This window comes from Neofelis nebulosa, chromosome 15 (genome assembly GCF_028018385.1).
Source record: "Neofelis nebulosa isolate mNeoNeb1 chromosome 15, mNeoNeb1.pri, whole genome shotgun sequence".
NCBI classification, from domain to species: domain Eukaryota; kingdom Metazoa; phylum Chordata; class Mammalia; order Carnivora; family Felidae; genus Neofelis; species Neofelis nebulosa.
The window spans coordinates 72,258,821-72,285,391 of NC_080796.1; the positions used below are offsets into that span (position 1 = coordinate 72,258,821).

Genomic DNA, 26,571 nt, shown 5'->3' on the forward strand with positions numbered 1-26,571 from the left:
GAACAGAAGCCTAGAAAAATACCCAAATACACAGCAGAGAGGCTTTAACCGCAAGCCAACAGGAGGCCAAATGTGTATCAAAGTGCTAAGGGATCAGGGATAGAAAGTGGTGATGAGTCAGGGTTAAGCAGAGATGTCCTGAAGGAGGTGAGGGGTCCTCTTGAGGCAGCGCTGGGGGCTCAGAACGGTGCCTGGATTGGCCGGGCGGATTCTATGTGGACAGACCCAGAGACAGAGGTGGTAAAGTGTGCGGGAGGCTTAGGAAGGCATCTGAAGTTCCTGCTGTTTGAGGTTGGTCCCCACACACCACCCCGCCATGTGCTAATCCCACCTTGCTCTCCCACCACCTCCCTTCCATCCTTAGTCCCTGTGTCAGAGGTGTTCCAAAAGCAATGATTCTCACCAGTGAGGAGAACGGAGATGTGTCTCTCTGTCTCCTACAGGCCTTCCTGGAAGATGAGGACCTGGGGAACTCCCTGGGCAGCGTGGAAGCCCTTCTGCAGAAGCATGATGACTTTGAGGAGGCCTTCAATGCCCAGGAGGAGAAGATCACAGTAAGAAGCGCCCCCGGTGTGGGCGCTGCCTCCATGTTTGTTTGCGTCATGAGACAACTCCCGTCCTCAGAGAGGACCACGTGTCACTGCCAGACATAACGTGAGGATTATTTTTAAAAGAGGAAACATCCAGAAAAGTATTCATACCCATCTTGCCATCACATTTCTTGTTCCACAAAGCGTTATTTCGAAAGTTTTTAAAGATTTTGGCCATTCGCATTTTCCGATGAATTGCAGGACTGCCTTATTTTTTCTACAGTGTGGATGGTTGTTATTGGATCCACATCTGATAGAGAACCATTACTTAGAAGTTTGAAAGGTATTTTACTTATAACGTATTACTTATTTAGCTTTATCTTCTCCAGGAATGTCTCCATTTAGTTTTCTCTGGTATAATCTAGATGCCTAAGTAACATCTATGCATTCCTGTATATCCTCGGCTTTGTGTCTCCCATCTAATGCAACCACGGTCTTCCTGTGAAGCCTACGTTACCATGTCCCAGAACTGGTCAACGTATAAGCAGGGCTCAGACAAGTGCAGGAAGATTTTATTGGTCCAGTAGACTCTATGTCTTTGGCTGTCTCCTAGGCTGGTGCTGGCTTTTAACTCACACACCTCTGCATATAGGACCACAACCAGCAGCAACAACCCTAACAATAAAATTCTAAGCCCTGTCTGTCAATCAATCTTCAGTCAACATGGAGATTACTATGGTCTCTTATCAGTCCATGTGATCACTCTGTTGATTGTCACGGGTAAAAGCTAAAATAATTTATTCTTTTAAAAATGATATCATTTATAAACGTTTATTGATTTATTTTTGGGTGAGAGAGAGAGAATCCCAAGCAGGCTCTGAGCTGCCAGTGCAGAGCCTGACACAGGGCTTGAACCCACACACCGTGAGATCACGATCGGAGCTGAAGTTGGACGCTTAACCGAGGGAGCCACTCAGCTGCCCCCATGCTTCATTTATTTTAAGATTACTTTCCTATTCCTGATCCCTTAACCCATTCTGAGCTCTAAAAATCTGAGGAGTTGATGAATGAATATGAGTAAACGTTTTGGATACTTGTTCCCATGCAGCTAGAGATACAGATGTATAACAGATAGGGGGAGAGAGGAGAGAGAGAGAGAGAGAGAGAGAGAGAGAGAGAGAGAGAGAGAAGGTGCTGGCTACTGGACATGACTATATCCACAGTGCATCCTCCTGAAAACTTCAGAATAGATAAAATATTCACCTTCAAGTGACACCAAAATTCATATACTATAAACTAGATTTTAAAAATATTATGGAATAAATGGGTAATTAATTTGTCAGGTATACATTTTTGAAACAGAAGTTGTGACAGAGGTCGGAACTAGTACCCAGATCTCCAATCCCAAAACTTGTACTCTTCTCACACTTCCAGGCTTCCTGTCTACAGTTGGCCAAATGCTGGCCACTGACTCAGGGGCCCCAGTAGAAAAACCACTCCAGTTTTTATCGTTTCTGTTTTTCAGACCTTAGACAACAATGCCACCAAGCTGATCGATAACGACCATTATGACTCCGAGAAGATCGCTGCTCTCCGGGATAGCGTACGTCCGAGGCCACAGACGCACATCTGCCTGCTTGTGCCGAGGGGCCAGGGGAGGCGCTGGGGGCATGGGCACTGAGGTGGGCAGTGAATCTCAGGTGTCCATATTTGGCTGTGCTGACCATGAGTGTGGTCACGGCTTTTGTAGCTCTTGTCCCGGCGGGATGCCCTACGTGCCCGGGCTGCCATGCGGCGCAGACTGCTGGAGGATTCGTGGCTTCTGCAGAAACTGTATGAGGACTCAGATGACCTAAAGAACTGGGTCAACAAGAAGAAAAAGTTGGCCGATGATGAAGACTACAAGGTAAGCGGGGTTTTCAGATCCTGGGCACACTCAGCAGGACTGAGTTTCGGGGGACGAAAGTCTTAGCGTGGAAAGGACAGTAGTGTTCAACAGGCGAGCCTCCTTTACAGAGGAGCGTCATGAATCCCTCAAGACGCAATATCAAGCTGAAAGCCAAGAGTCTGGCTTCTGGATTTCCCGTGCCCTGCTGCCTCTCACCTCTTCCCTGGCACAACTTCTAATGTCCTGTAATGTAACGGGGCAAAGGAGGGACTGTTTTTTATTAGGCTGCTTATTGTCCCTTGGCCCCCTCTGCTGCTCTCCTGGGCACCTTTAGAATAGGAACACTCTGTGTCCGATCCTGGTGGATGTTCACGTTTACTGAAAGCTACTAGGAACCTAAATGTAACCTCAAGGTTTGACATAATACAGAGTTACACAGTTTCCTATCTAGAAGGGAATGGCTCCTTATTTTTACTGATGAGAAACCAATAAAATTTGAATTGGAAAGGGAATTTGGATTTGAATTGGAAAGTGAATTGCCCAAAGTTACACAGTTATCTAAAAGGCAGTTTAACAGAAGCGTTTGAAGCATGAATTCTGGAGAAGGTGAACCTGGGCTTGAATTCTCTCCCTGTTCTGTCTCAGGTTATGCGACTTAGGCAAATTCTTGAGTTACCTCTGACCCATAGATTTCTCTACCTTGGGGTTGTGTAACATGCGTATTTTTCACTCATTGGTGTTATGTAATATAAACTATTACATACACGTATACATACTCATAAACTTCCACATTTACAGTCAAGGCTGGAATTAGTCTCTTAATTTCTAGGCCAATATCTATTCACAATATTTACTTTTCTTGACTTCATTCGGTCTTCAGTGTATACCTTGATCCTGAGCATCTTATCTGTACCTTTCATTTTGTAAAACTCCATAATCTGTGTTTGCATTCTTCAGAGGAGCTGTGCCTCCAGGGAATGGAGGGTAAACAGATCTTCTCCAGATGGGGCAAAGGGGTGAATGGTTCAAGTATCAGGACAGGAATGAGGAAAACTTGTCACCTTTCATGATGGTTCTCTGATTGTTTATACTTGCATGGCGTGCCTTATTCAAAATTAATCTTCAGGAGTTATCTAGGCTCTGTAGAAATACGTGTAAGAATCGATTAGCCACATGTGCTGTGTGGATAGATGGAGGGGATGGCCACGTGAGTTTGCTAACCTTCTCTGGCTCAGTACTCGGACCACGACTGTTGCCTTGTTTCCTTTCCTTAATGCCGTTGTGTTTACAAGGACAAGTGACCCCTATCCTCAAAATTCCTGCTCCCCATTCTTTAGATTAATAGTTTCCTTGTCTTCGGTCTTGTCTCAGGATACTCAGAACTTGAAGAGCCGGGTTAAAAAGCAAGAAGACTTCAAAAAGGAGTTGCAAGATAATCAACGCCTGCTCCACACGCTGGAGAAAACTGGCCAGGAAATGATTGAGGCTAATCACTACGCCTCGGACAAGGTGATGGCTCGTGTGGCTGAGGTTGTCAGTCTCTGGAAGGAGCTGCTGGCAGCCATGGAGCAGAAAGGTGAGGAGCAAGGGTTTTGGTCAAAGGCTACTTCCTAAATTCTGGAACCTACCCTTTTCACCTTTGCTACCTTGAATGACCACCGTGAGAAGGAATGCCGTTCGTCTCTTCCTGTATTGATCAAGGGGTTTTTACAATCCAACCCGAATTTATCACAGCATTAGATATGGACAGTTTTATGTTCTCTTCACGTATGTAGGTTTAAGCGAAATTACTTTTGTTTTCTTCACTTTGCTCCCACTTTTTTTTTTCTTTCTCCCGAATAAACATTCTGGAGCCATGAATCCAACATTGGCTACGCACCTAGAACTAGACTTCTTAACTCAAGTTCCACATATTTGGGTTCTATAGATGAGATATTATGACCCGGGTTATTAACTTAGACATTAAGGCTGTCAGCACCACATGTGATGCTCCTGCTAAATTTATTCTTATAAATAGGGCTTGACGACTTGCTTTTTTTGCCTCCTTGAGAGTGTTCAGGCTCTGCCGTAAGCTCTTAAAAACAAATCGCCGTATGTCTACTTGAATAATCTCTAGGCACCTTTAACTTCTTTTCTCTAGAAAATCAGTTGTGAGCACTGGGTGTTGTATGGAAACCAATTTGACAATAAGCTTCATATATTGGAAAAAAAAAAAAGAAAATCAGTTGTAGTAAATTGACACAAACAAGGAGGTTTTCCCGTCAATAACCTCCTTGTTAGATGCAGACTCCATCTATAGACATGACTCTGCCCTAGTTATAGGAGAGATGTGCCAGGCTCATTCTGTTGGATAGCATTCTAATTTTGGGTTTAGGGGAAAATCTAACCTGACAGTAACAGTAAGACGTCACTGCTACTCCCCCCCATCAGGGGACACATAAATTGCCTCACAGATATAATGCAAATAATTGCTGTAAGGTCAAAGAATGAAGCGTTTAGTTGAGAACAGTGTGGATGATCAAGGCATTTTCTGGAAGAGATAATCATGAGGCGTGGCTCATGATGGGGACTAAGAAGGACTGGCAATGTTCTGAGAAAGACATTTATAAAAAAGACACTTCGAAATTTCAAATGGAGCCAATCCCGATTTTATCCTTCCCTGGAGAAATGCGGTACTTGGGTTTAGATTCCTTTGAAAAGGAGGCCTCATTAGAGAGTAATAAACGTTGTAGGAAAATAACCAGGATGGTTAAAATCTAATACAGGGGGACTGTAAGTCACCAGGGAATAAACTGATTGTGTACCTTTGTTTTGAGAATGAACGCTACCCTATTTAAAAACAAATGCCATCCGAGTTCTACAAATTCAAGGTGATTTTTTTTTTTTTTTTTTGTATAACCACGTCCGGGATGGGTATCTATACTTTTTCTCATCAGAACATCAACATACTGTATTCCTCCTTACGTTGATGGAAGGTGTGCCATTGTGTAACGAGAAAGCGATGGCCCCTGTCTCAATCCAAACGCCTTCTTCCAGGGACGCAGTTGCATGACGCTAACCAGGAACTACAGTTCAAGAACAACGCGGAGGACCTAGAACACTGGCTGGAAAAGGCAGAAGAGCAGGCTGCCTCCGAGGACTATGGGAAAGGCCTGGCAGACATCCAAAGCCTGCTCCGGAAACACAGCCTCCTGGAGTCCGCTGTGGCCACCCGCCAGGTGGGTCGCCAGCCCTTTGGCCGCGGTAGGCCGGGGCACCCCTACGTGCTCCGAGCACACTCGTGATAAGTAACTCTCGAAAGAAAAAGAGAGCGAGGCACCAAAGGTAAAATTGCCTGAGTTTTAGCTGGCCAGCTGCCCCTTCCTCAGATCTTCTCTAACGTGGCCATGGCGCTGGGTGCCCGTGGCCTCTGTCAGAACCCCGTGGCTCGTGGGGCTTTGTGGGCTCTCCTACCTTTGGCATCACACCCTCCCTGCCAGAAACTTGGGCTTCGTATTCCGGCTCGTCACTCACTAGTTAGGTCACCTCCGGTGTGTGTTTTCACCCGATTCTCACCTGTACGAGAAGGTTTGGACAACATTGCCTCCTCCTGTTCCGGCACCCTGGGATGCAAAGCTTGGAAATATCTCAAATCCCACTTCTTTTATGTTTTAGTTAAGAACACTGAAGCCCACAGTGGTGACGCGGCTTCCACGAGGTCACAGAGAACGTTGCCAGCAGGGCGAGGACTATGATGCAAATACGTTAGGCTCTTAGTTTCGGGGTTATCCCCCTGACACCCCACCAGACTGTGACCTAAGCTCATCCATGGAGCGGTTAGAGTGTAGACACTGTGTGCGATGTTCCGGAGAGCCCGCTTCTAGCTAACTCACTTTCTCATCCCCTGGGGTCCTAGCTTGTATTTGAAAATGACTGTTGTTCCCTAGAAAGTCCTACTGCTCTGTCTTATTAAAATAGACTTTTATGATGTCCGCTCTTTGGGTTAATTGGGACAGACAGAGTAATCTACAGGAAAAGAAAACTTGAAACAAACCCAGACTCTTCGGTTGCCCCCCATGGTGGCAGGTGTGGGGGGGGGGGGGGCGGTTGATGGAGGTTGAAATGAGGTGACAAAAACAGCAACATTCCTTTTGGAAGCCTCACATTTCATCCCCTGGGCATTGTTCCTGCTACACAACCAAGTTCAGCCTGGCAAGTTCCCGTGTTAGTTATAGCTGCAGCTCAGGTTAAGGGGAGAAAAGGAGCAGAAGGGGAGCCGAGAGAGCTCTGTTTTGCTCAGGGCCACGATTTATTAACACTCCCCGACAGTTAAGGCTCTGATTATTGTGGTTTCCCTGATTCCCTTGGCACGCTCTATACATATTCAGTCTTTCTGCAAAGTGGCTTAAGAATTACTTTCCTACAAATAGCTCTTAGGTGAAGAAGGGGTCCTCAATCTAGCGACCCCTGCCACACTGTCTCACGGATGTGATTAGAAGTCGTCACGCGGTACCAATGGGAGTTGATTCTCCCCACGACCTCCCCATGCCATCCCCCCACACCCCTTTCTACTAAATGATGGGATTTCCTGGGGCGCCTGGGTGGCTCAGTCAGTTGAGCGTCCGACTTTGACTCAAGTCATGATCTCACAGTTCGTGGGTTCAAGCCCCACGTCGGGCTCTGTGCTGGCAGCTCAGAGCCTGGAGCCTGCTTTGGATTCTGTTGTCTCCCTCTCTCTGCCCCTCCCCTGCTTGCGCTCTGTCTCTCTCTGTCTCTCAGAAATAAATAAATCTAAAACAAAAAAAACATTTAAATGATGGGATTTCCTGACACCTATTCCGTCTCTCCCTCAGGATCAGGTGGACAGCCTCACAGACCTGGCAGCATATTTTGAAGGAATAGGCCATCCCAATGCTGGTGACATACAAGCAAGGCGGGAGTCCCTGGTGTCCCGGTTTGAAGCCCTGAAGGAGCCACTGGCCACCCGGAAAAAGAAGCTCATTGACTTTCTGCACCTGCTGCAGCTGTTCAGGGACACAGAGGATGAGGAAGCCTGGATAGAAGAGACAGAGCCTTCCGTGGCTTCCACCTACCTTGGTGAGTCCTTGACCATGAGTGGGCAGAGCCACGGGGGAGGTCCAGGTATGCAGACCTTTTGAGAGAGCTGGGACGCAATGGTGGGGGTGCTTTCAGGGTTTACTCTCAGCTTTCTCCCCGCACACTCGGGAAAATATTTTCCAGTCTTCCATAGGAGGTTTTTTAAAAAAATTCATACTGAAAAGTTTACCTCCTAGAATAAGTCACAAACAGTGTCGTGAATGGAAGACCTCTGGGAAGAGCTGGAGTGCTCAGCTTTTTGCTACTTACTCTAACGTATTGCCAAGGTCATTGGCTGAGCAGCCATGGTTAGTGTTTAAGGTGCCAAGTGATTTTGTCCGTAGCGTCAGTGCCTCCCTTTCGTAATGATCTGCGCTTCTGAAAGGGTAAAAGGGGGCAGAACAGCAGAGAAAGTACAGACTTCCTGTCTTTAAGGAGCTGTCAGTTCATCAGTGGGAGGCCACAGGTGGAAGGAGAACTCAGTGTCCACGTCTATGAGAAGCCGATGATGACGACAGTCTGGGAAAACTTCTAGAAGAGAAAAGACCTCTTTGAAGAGTCCATGGGCACAGTTTCTGGAAAGTCATTTAGTGGGAAGTATAAGGAAGGGAATGTTGAAGGAAGAGGGAGGAACCCGTGGACAGGAGACAGGGGAGGGTAAAGTCAACACCTGGAACTCGGGAGCCAAGAAGGTGGAGGAAAATTAAGCATGCATACCGCTTAGGAGGTGCTTGTGAATGTTAACAGCAAGGGAGGCATTTATATGTCATTTCTAATCTTAACTAAGAAAACTTCAAGACAGATAACACACCATTTTCTTGGTGAAACAACCTAAGTTGGAAGATTTAATAACTTTCTGACACCCGTGGGTATTAGTCAGTGCAAGAGCCTACCTTTTAGAAAGTAATCTGATGAAAGACAATTGATTGCAAGATATTGGAAGTTTTAGCTGAGGAGTTACTCGCCTCTCTACCTATCTTCGGAAGAGAACAGTGATTTATTTATCGTCTTTTGTAAAATGAGGAATTGAAACTTCTCAGCACAAAGAGGCAAGGGGAAGAACAACGCTGAGCAAAGTTAATTCAGACAAATAATATAAATTTCGGGAAGTGCACTCAGAGATCACAACCTCAAAAGAAGAACTTGTAGGTCGAAGAGTTACAAAGAAATAGACAGCCTCTTCTTATTCTCTACACTAGAACCACACCAAGCCCTGAAATTATTTTTCTTTGTAGGCAAGGACCTGATTGCCTCCAAGAAACTTCTGAACAGACACCAGGTCATCCAGGATGACATCGCCAATCATGAGCCACACGTCCGAACGATAACGGAGAGGGGAAACAAAATGGTAGAGGAAGGTACGATCAGTTCTGGTTGAACTGGCCAATCATCACTATGTTAAACTTAAGGGAAGAAGTTTGTTCCATTTTAGGGCTTCATGGGAATTGAAAGATACAAATGATCCACCTTCCCCCTCAATGCAGAAATTCCCCTTGGGCATTTCTGACAGGTGCAATGATGACACAATGTTGCTTATATATTCCAATAATAGGAACCCTCCTACCTCACAAACCAGTCATTTCTATTTTCCAATTAAGCCAATAAAGAAAATATTTTATGCCAATAACCGATATATTCTCTAGGAGTTGCAGAATTTAGAATTGAAGTTCTAAAGCCCCATAAAACAGATCACACCCTTTCCCCACTTGGGAGCTTCCGGATCTGTGAAGACTTGCCTTAGGTTCCCAATGTCTTACAGTCTTGATGGTAAATAGCACCATTTATTTAAATCCCTTACTTTATATAGTCTTGATATGTCTCTTCCCTCCTGGCCTCCCGTCTTCAGAAACCCCTACTGCTTAAATATGATGCTCAAAACCAAGCATCAAATTCCAAGCAACAGTAGATTACACTGGGATTGTTTCTCCCTTGATTCAAGAATAAATTGGGGCCAGAAAAAGAATAAATCGTTGCCAGCCAGGATCCAGTTATCGAAAGTATAGTTTAAAATTCACATGGCTCTGCAAAAATTCAGATCTCAATAGTGATTCATTTGTGGTTGCTATGTTATTATAGTGATTCACCTTATTTTTTTTTCCTTGAAATCTCCAATTGTAATTGTGGATTTTGTCTATTTCTTTCAGTTCTATCATTTTCCGTTTCATGTATTTTGAAGCTATGTTAATTGTGTGCGGATATATTTAGGCTTGTTGTGCCTTCTGGATGAATTTAAATCCTTAACGTTATGGTATAGCTCTCCGTATCCCTGGTCATACCCTGAAGCCTACTTAGCACGACTCTAATACAGTCACACCAGCTGTCTTTGATTCATCTTTGCACAATATATATCTCTCTATCTCTGCTCGTACTCTGTTTCTTTACGTTTAAAGCAGATTTCTTGTAGACAGCATGCAGTTAAGCTTTGAATTTATGTTACACAATCTGATAATCTCTCCCTTTTATTGGGATCGTTTAGACCATTTGCAGTTAATGCAATTATCAATATGGTTACAATTAAATCTAGCATCTTGTTATTTACTTCTCCTTACCAGTTTCCACGGTCTTTGGGTTATCATGTATTTTTTTGTGATGCCATTTTTCTCTCCATATGTGTTTAGTAGCGATAGTTCTGTGGGGTATGTGTCTAGGGGAGTTGTGTGTATGTGTGTTTAGTTTAGAGTAGTGATTCTCCACTTGTGGTTTTGTGGGTTTCATAATAATGCTAACACATTACTTGCCTTTTTCATAGGCTTTCTTTCATAAATGCACAGTGAGGTTCCCTGCATGATGTGTGATAATGCCCTTTTGTTCTAACGGTGAATAGAATATACACTTGTCTATTCTTTTGTTTTAAAATTTTCCGTTTCAGTATCTGAAAGGGTGACCGTTAAATAATGTTTTAAGTTTATTTATTTATTTTGAGACAGAGAGAGAGAGAGAGAGAGAGAGAGAGCAGGACAGGGGCAGAGAGAGAGAGAATCCCATGCAGACTCTGCACGGTTAGAGCAAAGCCCACGTGGGGCTCAAACTCACGAAACTTGAGATCGTGACCTGAGCCAAAACCAAGAGTCAGACGCTTAACCAGACTGAGCCGCCCAGGGGCTCCTTGCCTTCTTTTTGAAACCCATTTTCAGGAGACATAAAATTCTTCAGAGACAGCGTCTGTCTTTCCGTACGTTAAAGACACTGCTGAATTGTCTTCTGACTTTGCGGGGTTTCTGATGTAAAGTCCGCTCTCGCCACAATCTCTGCTTCCCCGTGTGGAATGTGTCTCTTTTCTCTCTTACCCTTTTATACTTTTCATCGCTGATTTTCAGAAATTTGATTACAGTACAACCTGGTGTGCTGTTCTTTGTTTGTTGGGTATGGCAATCACTGAGCCTCTCGGAACCCCCAAGGAAGACTGCATCCTGGAGCTGGTTTAGAGACGGGGCCACTACTGGGGTGCAATTCTGCCAGAACTCAGCTCATGTGTTGTAATCCCAGTGCACTTTGCTGGGCGCTGACTTTATCTGCAGCCCTGTGTGGGCCCCAGGGAAGTGGGGCCTCCTGCTTTGCAGCCACCTTGTCCTCACCTGGAGGGGTCTTCTTACACACGTGCGCAAGGGGGCACCAGTCTAACCTGCGAGGGGACCTCGGCACACACCTCCGAAGCCCCATCTCTGTGCGGCACCCTTCTTCGGCCCTCTGCTCCTTGGGCTCCGGCTGTCCCACCTGCCCCAGCTCTGGTCCGCCTGCTGAGCTCAGTGTGATAGCCGGCTTCACCCTCCGGCACAGCCTAGAGACTGCCCCGTGCATGGGGGGCACACGTCATTTCTGCCCCTTCTCTCATGAGTCACGATCCTCAGCCTGTTGCCTGAACATCATCGGATCTTGCGATCTGCCCAGTTTTCTAGTTGTTCCTATGTACTAAGCACCTTCCGGCCAGAAGCAACGATCGGTTGGATTTTCTGTTTACTCTAGACGGTATATGTTTTTGGAACTCTGAGCAGGACCCACACCTGGGTATTCTGTTTCAGGTCCGCGTGTTACAGACCACACCACCCCACTCACCGCCACACACATCCACCCATCCTCTATCATCACCACACGGACTGCCCACGGTAGCGTCCTCCTACCTCCCTCTCTGTCTCTCCCAGGTCACCAAAAGGAGTGAGGTATGGTGATGTCAAGGAAGGGAGTACTCACCCTTCTTTTAACTAACTACTCCACAGGGCACTTTGCTGCAGAAGATGTGGCCTCCAGGGTCAAGGCTTTGAATGACAACATGGAGTCTCTCCAGGCTCGAGCAGCTAGACGGCAGAACGATCTTGAGGCCAATGTCCAGTTCCAGCAGTACCTGGCTGACCTGCATGAAGCCGAAGCGTGGATCCAAGAGAAGGCGCCTATTGTAGACAACACTAACTATGGGGCCGATGAAGAAGCAGCTGGGGTAAGGGGGGCATGGGGGTGGACATCGTCTAGTACGTACCAAATGGCACGAGACTGCGGGACAGCCGCACGCTCTGTTAGATTCTTTGGGGCTTCCAGAGTAAACACATTTGGCCTTCACCAGCAGGGATAACCTTGGAGTGGACACAGGTCCTAAGAGGTACACTACATTTTCCCGATTCCACAGAGATCTGTAGATTCCTTAAAGATTATCTAAACCCGAAAAGGCATGACCAGAGAGCCATCCCTGTCTTGGTCCCATCCTAACCTTCTAAGGCTAGCCTTGGAATTTCGCAAGCCAACCATGGTTCTAACATATATGCGCTGTAATTACTTTATTGAAATAAAACCGGGCAGGCATGTACCCTAAGGGTCATAATTATCTTCTAGGTCTTGCTCATTGCCTTATGGTAAGCCAGTATCGTATTTAGCAAACCTTCAGTGCTGGGGATAATTGCAGTGGGCATCTAAAGTATGCTAATGTCGAATCCCACACAGTAACGTCACTAGCTGTGATGTGTGTTGATAAAACACTCGTGCTATTTTGAGTTCATTTTGATTAAGCAAATATATCGAAATTGTTGACCTTCGAACTCCTGTTTTCCTACTCCTTGTCAATTTAGAGTTAACAAAAGACCTCTTTATTATAGATGGAAAGTGTCTCTTACCGAGAATGAGGACAACCGATATAACCCGAGACTATAGCCCCACCACCCCCAGGAATGCATAGCATTCTTCCTGTATTCGATTCTAACGATCCCTCCTCAACAAATCCAGGCTCTTCTAAAGAAGCACGAGGCCTTCCTGTTGGACCTGAGTGCCTTTGGGAACAGTATGCAAGCCCTGAGGGACCAGGCAGAGGCCTGCCAGGTGAGAATTCTGGCTTTGAGATGCCAGAAGCCACAATCCCCACCAGAGGACACAGGACTCTTTTTATGACTGGCTTTTACTTCCAATAACTGGGAAACAATTGCAAAGAAAATGCTAAATTATAGGGTTCTTATCAGCAGAAATTGTAGCCTCTTCATAGCGTTTGCAGAGATTTAATCCAGAAGGGGTTCTCCTCGTAAGAGCGATCATGTTCTCATTGATGTACTCTTGTTTTCTGTTTTCCTTCCTTTTATATTCCCACTCCTATCCTTTGTTTATATCTCATTCTTACAGTCCTTCCTGATTCCTTGTCTTCTTTCTTAGTTGTTTTTTATACATTTATTAGATGTCTACCCGATGTGAGCCGGAATAAAAAATAATCCCGACAGCAGGACAGTTCCAGTCTATTAGGAAATCAGAGATTTCAGCAAATAAGTGCATATGATAGATACATGAACAGGAGAAAGGGTCTCAAAAGAAAAGAGTGTTCCCCTCTCCTGAAATAAGAGTGATGGAGGCTAGGAAGATCCTCACAGCTGAGGCGAACCGCTTTATCTGAGTTATTTTTTTAAGGTGGTTCACTGTGCAGACGAGGACAGGAAGGGCTTCTCTAGGCAAGAAGCACCAGGGCACAGAATGGCCAGGTGCATTTGGGATATGGCGCATGTGAATGGTGGAGAATGTGAGGCTGGCCCAGAGCCAGAGCCAGCAGTGGAGGCTTCTTCCGAAGAGGATGGGGGTGCCTCTTTGGGGTAGTGGAAGGAACAACAGAAACACCAGGAACAGCCTTTCCAAGGAGAGGCTGTGGACTCACATGCCAGGAGTAGACAACAGACAGGCGGTGTATGCCCAGTAACCATGTGTGCACAGAGCCTGCGTGCCCGCCGTCCTCGGCTGGTGCGGTGGAGCCTAAACGAGCAGACGGGTGTGCGTCTGTGTGTGTGGAGGACACGCGGTACTCGAGGGATAGAAAACCAGAGGGGCCTGTGAGGGGAGGTATACACCCTCCGCTCTGATCTGAAGAAGGGGTGAGCCATTGCTTACAAAGGGGGGATCGTAATTTGTTCCTTCTCTCAGAGATGTGATGTTGGCAGAAAGTATATCGGTAGGAAATCAAATACCTTGGAGAGCAGGTTGCTTGCTAAAGAGAGATACAAGGTCTTTGATCTCAGTTTATGGTCTCAATTTATGAAATTCTGTGGCCTTTCCTGTGCTGTAGGTCACCCATCTCTAAAAGCAAAGGCCAGGGGACACCTGGGTGGCTCAGTCGGTTGAGTGTCTGACTTCGGCTCAGGTCATGATCTTGCGGTCCATGGGTTCGAGCCCCGCGTCAGGCTCTGTGCTGACAGCTCAGAGCCTGGAGCCTATTTCGGATTCTGTGTCTCCCTCTCTCTCTTTGCCCCTCCCCTGCTCATGCTCTGTCTCTCTTGCTCTCAAAAATAAATAAAACATAAAAACAAAGGCCCACATTTTCTTGACATGATAATTTAAGGGTTAAGAGGTTGGAAGGATTGGGGCACCTGGATGGCTCAGTCGGTTAAGCATCCGACTTCGGCTCAGGTCATGATCTCATGGTCCGTGAGTTTGAGCCCCACATCAGGCTCTGTGCTGACAGCTCAGAGCCTGCAACCTGCTTCGGATTCTGTGTCTCCCTCTCTCTCTGCCACTCCCCCACTCATGCTCTGTCTCTCTCTCTCTCTCTCTCTCAAAAATAAATAAATGTTAAAAAAATATTTTTTAAAAACAGGTTGGAAGGATTGTCAGTGGAGGCCCAGGAAATGGAGAAGGTGATGAGAGATAGTGGGTCTTTCATTTTCTCAAACAATCTTCTGAAATGTTGGTGCATTTAATCCCTTATTACCTGCTTTACGAACTGGTGGCTTAGAGCATTTGCCATGTTTCTGACAAACTACAAACTCACTTGCTCACTCTGTGTTCATATTCCCCAGCCGGCCTGTCCCTTCTTGTATCAGGGTGGAGAATATCTCTGGGAGCGACATGTTGCAATCTGTCTCTTATGGCAGCCGTGTGGGAGGTTCCAGCCCGAGGCTCTCCCTTCCGTTCAGCCCAGGGCAACCCACCACCCTTGGGTCCAACAGGTGTCTGACATGATCTGCTTCCTGCTTTTGTCCAGCAACAACAGGCTGCACCAGTGGAGGGAACTGCCCGAGAACAGAGGGTGGTGGCTTTGTATGACTTCGAGGCCCGTAGCAATCGAGAAGTCACCATGAAGAAAGATGACGTCTTAACTCTGCTCAGCTCCATCAACAAGGTGAGTCTCCCTTCTGACCTTCTTCCCGTCGGCAAGACGGCCCTTCCACGGTCAACTCGCCCAACCTTGCCAGATACCCATGTTTTGGCCTCCAACACCTTTCTACTGCAGTCTCTCTTAAATCGCCACAGTCTATTAAGTTGTAACTTTCTTCCAGATATCGTGTAAGATCCTGTAGTTATATTTTGGGGTTACAACACCAATTACAGTGAACCAAATGAAGACCCAAAAAGCTTCAGTAATTAGCCCAAAGACATATAAGCTATGAATGGCAGGTCTGTGATACTAAACTGTCCCTTTCTTCTCATCTCCTTGCTTGTCTCCCTTCTGTGCCAATGGCCCTAGTGATGGGACGCCAATGGTCGGGGCTAGGGGGACCCTGAAAAAAGAGAAGTCTTTTGTCCACTCAGTTTTCTTCAATGTGGCAGAGACAGATCTGTGAGAAAAGTAACAAAATATTGGCTCTTTTCAAAAGAGCTCAAATGAGTTTTTTGAAAAAGGAGGTTTTTGAAAACCTCCACTGTAGTTAAAAGTCTAATGTCACACGTCAAGATCCTTGATTTCAGAGGCTGACTTGTACAATCCCTGCAAGTCCTTATTTACCTCCTCCAACATCTGTGAAAATCACACGCCAGTCATAAGCAGTGGTTTGCTTCTCTTGCCCTCAGCCTGTGCCTGCGCCTACAGGCTTCGTTATGAGAGTTGAAGCCTCTCCTACCTGTGTTTTTCCGAGACCTAAGGAAGGAGTGGGGATCTCTCTCTCCTCAGGACTGGTGGAAGGTGGAAGCTGGTGACCACCAAGGCTTTGTGCCCGCTGTCTACGTCAGGAAACTGGCTCACGATGAGTTTCCCACGCTCCCGCAGCGGCGACGAGAAGAACCAGGCAGCATCACTGAGCGCCAGGAACAGATTGAGAAACGGTAAGTTCTGGAGGCTGCCAACCCAGACAGTACTTGGCTAATCATTTCTTATTGGCAAAGACGCGTCTCATGTTTCGTGTTTCACGACGCCTTCCCCTTCTCCCTGGTTCCGCGCAGGTACCACTCCCTCCTCGATAGGGCCGAGGAACGCAGATGTCGCCTGCTGCAACGCTACAACGAGTTCTTGCTGGCCTATGAGGCGGGCGACATGCTGGAGTGGATCCAAGAGAAAAAGGCAGAGAACACTGGTGTGGAACTGGATGATGTCTGGGAGCTGCAGAAGAAGTTTGACGAGTTCCAAACGGTGAGAACGAGCGACTTTCTCCTCTAGACGGCTTTCTGGAAGTGACTACTGTTTCCATTTATTCCACGCCTGCCCCTAAGCGGTTGTTCAACTTCACATTTGCTAAATATCCGTCCCAGAGCTGCTGAGGGTCCCACATTTCAAATCCCTGCCTGGGTATTGGAGCTAGAAGGAAAACACAGAGGAGACTAGTCCCTGACTCAGCAGCCTGTGGTCCTTGCTGCTCCTAGACCCTTCTGGGACTGCTGGTCTCCCTGAGTTCTTCAGCACTTGCCCCACACTGCGCTGTGTTCTGGGAGCTCAGGTTGAGGGGGGGAAGCTGGGGTGGGAAGGTGGGAAAACAACCTGACTTTACACTTAAGCAGTTTCTTTTTTTTTTTTTTAAGTTTTTATTTATTTATTTTGAGAGAGAGAGAGAGAGAGAGAGAGAGAGAGAGAGAGATGGAGAGACAATCCCAAACAGTCTCCAGAGCTCTCATCCCAGAGCCTGACATGGGGCTCAATCCCACAAACCATGAGATCATGACCTGAGCCAAAATCAAGAGTTGGACATTTAACTGACTGAGCCACCCAGGTGCCCCTACAGCTAGACAGTTTCTAAGTTTCTGCCTGCCTAAAACCCTCTGTCCTCTCTTCTCACAGATTTATTCCATACGTTATCTAGTGGCAAATATAAACCTCTCCTTTCCTTTCTTTTTCTTATGATGCCTTCTACATAGAATTCAAGGTGACATATAGATAGATGATAGATAGATAGAGGATAGATAGACGACAGATAGGTAGAAATCTGGGTAGATAGATGGACAGATACACAGGCATATGGATGGATAGATAGATGATATAGATATAGATAGATAGATAGATAGATAGATAGATAATAGGCAGACATGGGTAGATAGATGATAGATAAATAGAGAGATGATATATAGATACATAGATAGATAGATAGATAGATAATAGGGATTATATGGATTGTATATACACACACAGAATACATAAGGAAAGAGAAAAGAGGACAGTGAAAGGAAGGGAGGCAAGGACAAAATTATAAAAGAACACCAAGAATGACACTCCCACGAGGAAGCTCGTGGCCTCCCACGAGGAGGCCTTTGTACAATGTAATGGACAATATCGTCCCCATAGGCATGGTGCTAAACTCCTCAGAGCGGTTTCTTACAACATGACCTAAAGCAAGCAGGTCACTGCTTAGTCTGTGAAATTCTATAGAAAGCAAAGGAATTTGTACTGGTTGGAAACCACAGTATGCGGCTCAGGGAGAGACTCCTTTAATGGCGTCACTTAATCCAGGAGAGAATTTTAAGGAATCTAGGAAATTGGATGTGCTCCACACTCCAGAAAAATAGAAGCTCTCTTGCCAAGTTCTTGATAGCCACAGAGGGTCAGGGAGTTTAAAGGTAACTCTTCTTAGCAGCAGATCGGAGGGCATCTTCTTGTGTTTCACAGGCGAGGTTAGCAGTATATTTAATATCTAGTCAAGTTGGGGCAGAGGTGAGCCGGAAGGTATGAAGATTCCTGAGAAGGGGATTTATACCGCTTTGGACAAATGTTCCCACCCAGGATCTGAAGGCCAATGAGCCTCGGCTGAGGGATATCAACAAGGTGGCAGATGATCTTCTGTTTGAAGAGCTTCTAACGCCAGAAGGAGCTCAGCTACGTCAGGTAAGTGAAGCTTCTTCCATTTCTCCTCACCGCCAGGCTGAGGTCTGGGGGTCTACGTCTCACTTAAATACATTCAGCGTCATATTCCACAGATCAGCTAGAACGGGCAGAAGGTCTAAAGCTGGCTTCAGATAAGGTCAAAGACAATAGTTCAAACGGTCTAACCATGTATATATTTAAACTGATCTGAAATCTATAGATCGCAGCACATACCTCCATCTTTTCTTACAAACACGGAAAATTCATGCCCAAACCCATGAATACAAAGAAAATGCAGTTAAGAAGCTCTGACAGTGGAAAAGGGTTAGTCAGGAAAGCTTAGTGGAAGGGACAAGCGCTGATGAGATCGGATGAAGGAAGGAGAAAACTATAGGTCAGTAGAGATGGGAGGTGGGGGCATTCTAGACCTGATTTAGATCGGGACCTAAAATCATAAAGATTTTATAAAAGATCTGATGAACGTGAGTGGGAGGTCCGCTCCAGCTCTCTGGGTTGTCATAAACCAGGGAAGATGTGTCCTCTGCCTCTTTTATGGCGGTCGACATGGGGTGAGAGGGAGAGGCGTGTGCATAGGAATAACCTGTTTCCTCTTTATAAAGAAGTACAGCTCTAAGTGGTTGTTTAGCTTGGTCAATCTAGGATGCAGAAATATGGTAAAAACTTCTAACTACCAAGGCTACGTATTCCATTCACCTTTTGGAGACTGTAATTAGTCTCTGCAGCAGCAAACATCGGTTGCTGATCTAGGGTTGATGGTTCCACCCTGGAATGTCATTTGGGGAAGGAAAATGATCCCTTGCTTAACAGCATGAATGAGGGCCAAGCTCAAACTATCCAGGAAAGAAAGAAACCTGTGCAGTTTCGGAAGAGATCACGTGGAAACAGCCATGATGCAAGCCTCGTCTGGTCTTTGGACAGTGCTGAGCGACCTGCGTTAGCTTTCCAGCGGACTCCTGTGTGTCTGCTTCTTTCAGGAGTTGAATAATCGCTGGGACTCCTTGCAGAGGCTTGCAGAAGAGCAGCGACAGCTGCTGGGCAGCGCCCATGCCGTCCAGATGTTTCACAGGTGAGGAGGTACCCCAGAAAGGCCCCCAAGGCTGACGACTGCAGGGGACGCACAGCGGTCAGCACAGCACCCCTGAGACAGAGATAAGAGGGGGTTGGGCGTCTCAGTAGTGGATTCCTTTCTTGGCACGCGGGGTCCTCCCAGACAAGGAACTCTAATTTTCTAGTTCGTGGATCCTGGTGCATAATTCGCAAGTTGCATGATAGTTAATGCAACGGGGAGTAGACACAAGAGGTTTAAGTCATTATATTTCTGAACTAGCAGTAGGCAACAGGTTATCACATTGGCTCTGACTATCGATTCGACCATTTTTTACATCTGATTCCAAATCTTTGTCCACACATCCATAGGCGAGTAAGCAAACAAACAAACAAAAAAAAATGGTGACCGAATGCCTTGACCGTGTATACGTGTATTTTTGAGCATGCAGAGGAGAGAAAGGAAAATGCAGACGGGTCTGGCTGCTTAGAAGGACTGAAGGTGGAAAGCCAGGAAGCAGTCAAGGGTGCACTCTGCAGCCAGGCCAGCTGGTGCAGACAGGCTCCAGCAGGTGGCGGTGGAATAACCTTGAGAAAATGGCCCCCGTGGGGTTCAGTTTTGCCTATAGAGAATGGGAATGGTAATTGTACCTATGCCTCAGGTATTGGTGGGACAATTCAATGAGCCTACATCCTAGCACATCGGAAAGGGTGACAGGGATGATGGTAGAAATGACTTCCTTGGAGCCAGCTGGTCTGCCTGTGGAATCCACTCTCACTCTAGTCTTTTCCTCTCGTGAACCAGAGAAGCAGATGACACAAAGGAGCAGATTGAGAAGAAGCTCCAGGCCCTCAGGGCTGCTGATCCTGGCTCAGACCTGTTCAGCGTTCAGGCCCTTCAGCGGCAGCATGAGGTCTTTGAGAGAGACCTTATGCCTCTGGAAGAGAAGGTGAGGTGTGCGCTCCCAAGGTGTCCCAACGTCCCCCCCTCTCATTTACACCTGTCCGTGCCCTCATTATTGCTTTCATTCCCCAGTCCCACACTCTTATACTCTCCTTATCTTACTCCATACTTGCTTTTAGATCTGTCCCTACAGCAGGTGCACCAAAAGGACATGCCCAGGACCATGAACACAGAGGGAAAAGCATATTGCAATGACCTGTACTGTCCAAGTACCTCTGTAGTGGGTTCCAGGTGCCTAGACCATACAGAAGGCCCACAGCCTCAGACAGAGGGGGAACTGGCCACACCCAGGATAGCCTGGGCCAATCATGTTCCCGTTCCCTTTGTGAGGAACTGACAGCACGTAATCCCCCTCCACTATAAAAAAGCCCTGGAACTTGCCAGATGCGCACTGGAATAACACAGGGCATCATGTGGCTTGGTACTATCGTGCAGAACAAAAAGAGCACAGAAAATGTCCATGTTAAAAAGACCTTCACATTAAAAGTCAGGACCCTTGGGGGCTCCTAACTGATGTTGCCACTGACCAGCAGAGTCACTTAACTGACACCTTCTTATCTTAAAAAGAAGGGTGATAATGTCGAGTTTGACTGTTTCTGGGAGTTATTGTGTGTACCCAAAGGGTTGGCATTATTTTATGAAGTAGTAAGATGTTTTTGTACCTCACTGATGTCTATTTGAGGAGTGGACATGGCCAGGGCTCAGAAGTGTTATTTTGCTGAGATTCAGTCCTTGCACCTCCTCAGGTGACCATGTTGAGGGAGACGGCAGAGCGGCTCAGTGAGTCCCACCCAGATGCCGCTGGTGACCTGCAGAACCAGGGAATGGAGCTGAAGGAGACGTGGGATGACCTTCTAGGGTGCACGGAGGACCGTAAGCACGACTTAAATGAGGCCCGGCAATTCTACACATTCCTCAACAAAGCCAGGTAAAGCTCCAGAGGCAGACTATGCCAAGTGGGGTGGGCGGTTTCCATGTTTGGTCTCTACATAGACCTTCTAGGATCAGTCTGAGTATAGGTGTTCTTCATGGCTGGTTTGGGGGGTATGTCCACATCCAGATCACACCTCTGGCAAGACAAAAAGCTCCAGCTTGGTAGTTCAAGCCATAGGATACCAAAGTTGGAAGGAATGTGACACCATCTAGGTAAATCAAGTAAGCTTAGAGCATGGACGGTATACAGGGAGCTATGTCAGCAGCTGTAGAATATGGATGTTTTCTTTCTACTAGAAAGGACAGAGGAGCACAGATAACCATGGTAGAACACAACACAGCCCAAACACACATCCTAACAAATGCGTGGAACTAGCAAACAAAGGCACAAGGATAGGAAAGGTGTACCATGTTCATGAAGTGGGGGCAGCTGGCGCAGCAGTTCGCATGTCAGAGGGGTCAAGACAAGTATCAAGACATAAGCTTAGACATGTTGAGATAGAATCTTAGAGAATTTCCATCGCCTTGCTAGAGAGTCTAGACGTTATCATAATTGGGCAAATATACACTCTATCTGTGAAACAGTTTCCACATTCTGCCCCATCTCATCAGTCTCCTGGGAGGAGTGTTGGGAATTGAGGATCCAGAAAGTCGTAGCTCACAATGTAATACTTTTGGGAAAAAAAAAAAAAGGAGGCAAGTTTTGGTAAATAGTTGCAGTTGCACTTGGCAATCCCCTCTCCAATTCAGGTTCTCTGGAAAGCTATCATTTTTCATACAATATAAATAAATAGCATCCATAGATGCCCCCCACAATCATATATGTACTCATAGCTCTGTGTATATACAGATTCTGCTCTGACTTCAGATTCCAAGTCAAATGCTGCCTCCTTCTCTTTACGAAATCTTACTCTTCAATATGCAGAAATAATATCCCCCCTGTCCAAACAACTCTGACCTGATTCTACTTCTTTATGACCCTTTTGCTTTTCAGGCTGTTTTTGAAAAAATAGGTATTAGCCTCTGTGTTTTGTTTGTTTGTTTGTTTGTTTGTTTTCTTTCAGTCTACAGTGTGAGCTCCTTGGAGACACAAATATGTCTCTTCTGCAATGTTTGGTACTTAATGAGCACCCAGTGAACCCTAGTTGTTTGACTAAGTGAATACATGAGTTTACAAGAGAAAAGACCCTTCTGCCTCAGAGTGGATGTTTGCTGTTTCTCCCACAAGAGGAAGGACGCCCTCTATGTGATGCTTAATTTGGGCATCACGCAGGGTTGCTAGTCAGGACGTTATTACTTGACATTACTCTCTGGGGTGATGGACTTTAGCTCTCCTTGTCATACCTCTTGGCTGCTATTGGAGTAAGAAATGGGCCCTGGTCTCATCGACAGCATGGAGTGTGTGTGTGTGTGTGTGTGTGTGTGTGTGTGTGCATGCTGGCAGAGCACGTACTAGATTCTTTTAGGAATAAAGTAAAAGCAAAGACATGCCTTCCTTGAGATTCCATAAAAGATTGATCTTTAAACTGAAGAATCCACTTTTTAGGGACAAGAATCATTACGGGTAATGGAATATGTGTCGGTCCAGGATTCGAGTGTCTGGGTTCCAGTCCAGATGTCTGTTTCGCTCATACTGCATAAGAACATCACTTACATTCTCTAGGCTGGCCTCCTCATCTCCAAACTGACAACAAAACAGTTCCCAGAATCCTGTACAGGATTATTGCAAGACCTGAAAGAGATAATACATGCAGAGACGTTTTCGAACATGGGGGATTGCCATTATTAAGTCAAACAGTGAAAGGGCTGTTTGCAGAGGGCCTACAAAGCAGAGAAAGACAGATGGAAAGTGTTCCTCTAGAAATGTTTTCTAGAGAGGAAAAACCCAAGGACAGGTAGCCCTGTAACAAGCTGCAGGGTCGTCCTATCAATCCCAATATGTCTGTTTCTCTAGGGACCTAGAGAACTGGATGAGTGGCATTGGTGGCATGGTATCATCAGAGGAGCTGGCTGAGGATTTAACTGGCACAGAGATCCTGCTGGAGCGACACTCGGTAGGGGCTACAAAAGCCATAGCCGCCGACCACATGACCTCCCGACCTTCCCTCATCTTACGACTCTGATGAGATGTCACTGGCGTCACCAGTCTCTTCCGTTTTCCAACACAGGGGCATTATGCTGACATGGAGGCTGAGGCTCCCACCTTCCAGGCCTTAGAGGAATTCGGCGGAGAACTTGTAAGAAGTGGGCACCATGACAGCCCTGAAATTCAAGAAAAGCTTGAAGCGGTCAGGCAAGAGAAAGGTGACTTGGAGAAAGCTTGGGATCAACGCAAGAAGATGCTGCATCAATGTCTGGAGTTGCAGGTAAAACAAACTTCACACCGTTTAGCAGGATAGCCTCAGACCATTCCTTCTATGCTAGTGTGCATGGTTACTCCAGATGCTCATTTCACCGGACTTACCATCCCATAAGCACAAGGACATTCCTTGACTATCTGCCCCTGTATTCTCATCATTGTGGTGTTCTCTGCTCTGATCCCTGTTAGAAGAGCCAAACAAAATGGGGGTCAGCTCTTGGCATGGGATGGGGTGATTATTATTATAATGTATTCATTGATTGAGAGTTTGGTTGATGATTCTTATTCTTACGCTACTGTGTGCGAAACCCCGGAAACAGAAAGATTAGTAAGATAACGTCCCTTTTCTTAAATAGTGAAATTAGACATGTAGACAGCCGATTCTAGCACAGTAAGATGATTCTTAATAAAACAAAATGTATGAATATTTTGAGGCTGAAGAAGAGGGAGTGATTATAGCCAGTGAGGGAAGGTACGAGCGGGTCATTGACGACCGTGAGGGTAGTGTTTATGACAGTCTGAAAGAAATAACCAGCCAGCATCCACCAGGCACACCATATGGGAAACCTCACCCTGAGAATGGAGCCTATATAAATATACACTATAGCTTATTTGAAAACATAAGATGTGGTTTCAGGGAAGAGTGAAAGGTCCAGTATAGGTAAGATTCATGGTATGAATGTTTCTTGGGAGAATATAAGCACCCCTTATGGCATCTCTTATATCAGTGTCGTAGGAGAAGGATAGATTCTGTCCTTGGCGCCCTGGATTGAATATAACCTCTACTTTAATTCCCCGTAGTTGTTCCATGGGAGCTGTGATCAGGCCGAGAGCTGGATGATGGCACGAGAGAATTTCCTGAGGTCAGAGAGAGCGGGCCCCTTAGACAGTCTGGAGGCCTTGATGAAGAAACGGGATGATTTGGAGAAAGCAATCAATGCCCAGGTAATAACAACCAATCTAAGAGTTCCAATAATAAATGTTAGTAATAATAACAGAAATACCAATACATACATGTCGTTTCATGCTTTGGAAATATTTTTTTATGAAATTTATTGTCCAATTGGTTTCCATACAACAGCCAGTGCTCATCCCAGCAGATGCCTTCCTCAATGCCCATCCCCCGCCCTCCCCTCCCTCCCACCCTTCCCCCATCAACCCTCAGTTTATTCAGTTTTTAAGAGTCTCTTATGATTTGACTCCCTCCCTCTCTAACTTTTTTTTTCCTTCCCCTCCTCCATGGTCTTCTGTTAAGTTTCTCGGGATCCACATAAGAGTGAAACGTATGCTATCTGTCTTTCTCTGTATGACTTATTTCTTTAGAAATATTTTAATTCCCGTTTGCTTCTTACAGAAACCTATGAGGTAGATAGGGCAACTTGATACCGTGGCTTAGTCTTACCCAGGTCACACACGACATCGGAACGTCTTACTGCCAGCCCGGCCTTTTAAAACCTAACTTTTAGCATTGGAAGTGACTTTAAGTACTGTTTACCCCAACATCTCAGCCAATGCAGGACTCACCCTCTACGATGGCCATGGGAGGAGTCTGTTCTTTAAGGGAGCTCAGTACTAAAGAGCCCATCTTAGTGTCATTCGTAATGTTTGTCTTCCTGTTGAGTTTAAATCCACCTTCGTGGCAGTCATGTACCCTCTGGCTCTGGTTCCCCCCCACCGTGTGAAGCCACAGAGGGTGTCTCTGTTCTTTTCTAGGAAGGAGTCTGTGATTGCCCCGGAGGTCTAATCTCTAGGCATCTGGGCTTTTTTCTTCTCCTCTGTCCAGGACAAGAAGACCACGGAGCTAGGTAATGTTGCGGAGCGGCTCATTGCTGATGACCACTATGCCAAGGAAGAGATTGCTGCTCGGTTACAACGGGTGCTGGACAGGTCAGGCCTGAGCAAGTGTTTTGTGAGCTAAGGAAAATGGAACGAAGGGACCTCTTGGCTAGCATGGAGGATGGGGGTCACACTCTGAGTCCTTCTCATTTCTAAATGCCTGAAACTGTCTTGACACTTGGAAGCCTTTCTGATCGAGAGTCACAGAATTAAAGTCATGGAAGGTAACTTAAAACAAAAAAAATTACCTGATTTAACCACTGTATCTCATATTTGAAAATAATGAGATTCTGTGACAACTAAGCCTATCAATATAATAAAACGGGTAATATATAATAATATATGACCTTTGAAAATGAGGTCAATGGCCGAGCTGAGCAGGTGGAGGGAGTCCTCAACTTGGGGAACTCTTCTGATGGAGTGGCAGGCATGTGATGGCAGTGAAGAAACCATGAAGGTAAGGGTTCTGCTCAGGATGGTGGGGGCCAAAAGGCACCTGAGGAGAAGTCTCTTCCTCCTTCAGTCTATAAATAATGAAAGGAGAAGGCACAGTTTGGCAAATGGCAAGATCAGTGGGTATGGCATCAAAGCTTGATATCACTTGGGCATTTGCCCTCGAGGGTCGAGGGCAGAGAGCGACCTAGCCTCCTCCTCCAGATGGAAGGCTCTCAAAGAACTACTGGTTGCTGAGCAGACAAAACTTGGTGACTATGCTGACCTCAAACAATTCTACCGTGACCTCGAGGATCTGGAGGAATGGATCGGTGAGATGCTGCCCACGGCCTGTGATGAATCCTACAAAGATCCCACCAACATTCAGGCAAGTTCGAAATGGGAATCTTGGAAAACTCTGGCATCCCCAGATTTCTGGATGCAGGGTATCTCCCTAACACTCAACTCTTCCTAATGGTTGAGATCCCTGCCCTGCCCTCAGGGGCATCTGAGTCTAACGTGAAGGGGTGAGTCCTTCAGAAGTCACCACCTTATTTATGACAGCGCATTCACTCTTTTCTTTTACCCAGAATGCATCTATCTCACTTCCCTAGATTCCAGGGTGATTTAGTTTCTGATTTCCTTTCAGAGGAAATACCTGAAGCACAAGGCTTTTGAAAATGAGGTCAACGGCCGAACTGAGCAGGTGAAGGGAGTCCTCACCTTGGGGAACTCTCTGATTGAGCGGCAGGCATGTGATGGCAATGAAGAAACCGTGAGGGTAAGGGTTCTGCTCAGGATGGTTTGGGCTAAAAGGCACATGAGGAGAAGCCTCTTCCCGCTTCAGAGTTTCTGTGGGTAGGAATGTGGAGCGTGTTCTGTGGTTACCGGTCTTCCCTCCGCTGCCACACAAAAGAAGTGAGAAAACCGTGAGGCTCAGACCTTACCACTTTCATCAAACCCAGGACCTAGGGCTCCGAGAAAGCCTCAGACTTAATGCCCAAGTGATATCGTACTGGCTTAGCATCTTCT

At 46.2% G+C, this 26,571-nt stretch overlaps 1 protein-coding gene across 3 annotated transcripts in view; it reads left to right on the forward strand.

Annotated features, from left to right (window-relative positions):
- Positions 1 to 26,571, forward strand: part of SPTA1 (spectrin alpha, erythrocytic 1) — a 65,596-nt gene that overhangs the window by 14,125 nt on the left and 24,900 nt on the right. For all 3 annotated transcript variants that reach the window (XM_058700254.1, XM_058700252.1, XM_058700253.1), the window contains exons 12-33: positions 444 to 554; positions 2,056 to 2,133; positions 2,281 to 2,436; positions 3,790 to 3,994; positions 5,455 to 5,636; positions 7,251 to 7,494; positions 8,730 to 8,852; positions 11,709 to 11,926; positions 12,703 to 12,795; positions 14,930 to 15,067; positions 15,836 to 15,987; positions 16,105 to 16,291; positions 17,870 to 17,971; positions 18,946 to 19,037; positions 19,821 to 19,965; positions 20,726 to 20,907; positions 22,867 to 22,966; positions 23,081 to 23,278; positions 24,073 to 24,216; positions 25,055 to 25,158; positions 25,765 to 25,927; positions 26,189 to 26,320. In XM_058700254.1, the coding sequence (XP_058556237.1) occupies positions 444 to 554; positions 2,056 to 2,133; positions 2,281 to 2,436; positions 3,790 to 3,994; positions 5,455 to 5,636; positions 7,251 to 7,494; positions 8,730 to 8,852; positions 11,709 to 11,926; positions 12,703 to 12,795; positions 14,930 to 15,067; positions 15,836 to 15,987; positions 16,105 to 16,291; positions 17,870 to 17,971; positions 18,946 to 19,037; positions 19,821 to 19,965; positions 20,726 to 20,907; positions 22,867 to 22,966; positions 23,081 to 23,278; positions 24,073 to 24,216; positions 25,055 to 25,158; positions 25,765 to 25,927; positions 26,189 to 26,320 (3,249 nt within the window). The remainder of the gene's footprint in view (positions 1 to 443; positions 555 to 2,055; positions 2,134 to 2,280; positions 2,437 to 3,789; positions 3,995 to 5,454; positions 5,637 to 7,250; positions 7,495 to 8,729; positions 8,853 to 11,708; positions 11,927 to 12,702; positions 12,796 to 14,929; positions 15,068 to 15,835; positions 15,988 to 16,104; positions 16,292 to 17,869; positions 17,972 to 18,945; positions 19,038 to 19,820; positions 19,966 to 20,725; positions 20,908 to 22,866; positions 22,967 to 23,080; positions 23,279 to 24,072; positions 24,217 to 25,054; positions 25,159 to 25,764; positions 25,928 to 26,188; positions 26,321 to 26,571) is intronic.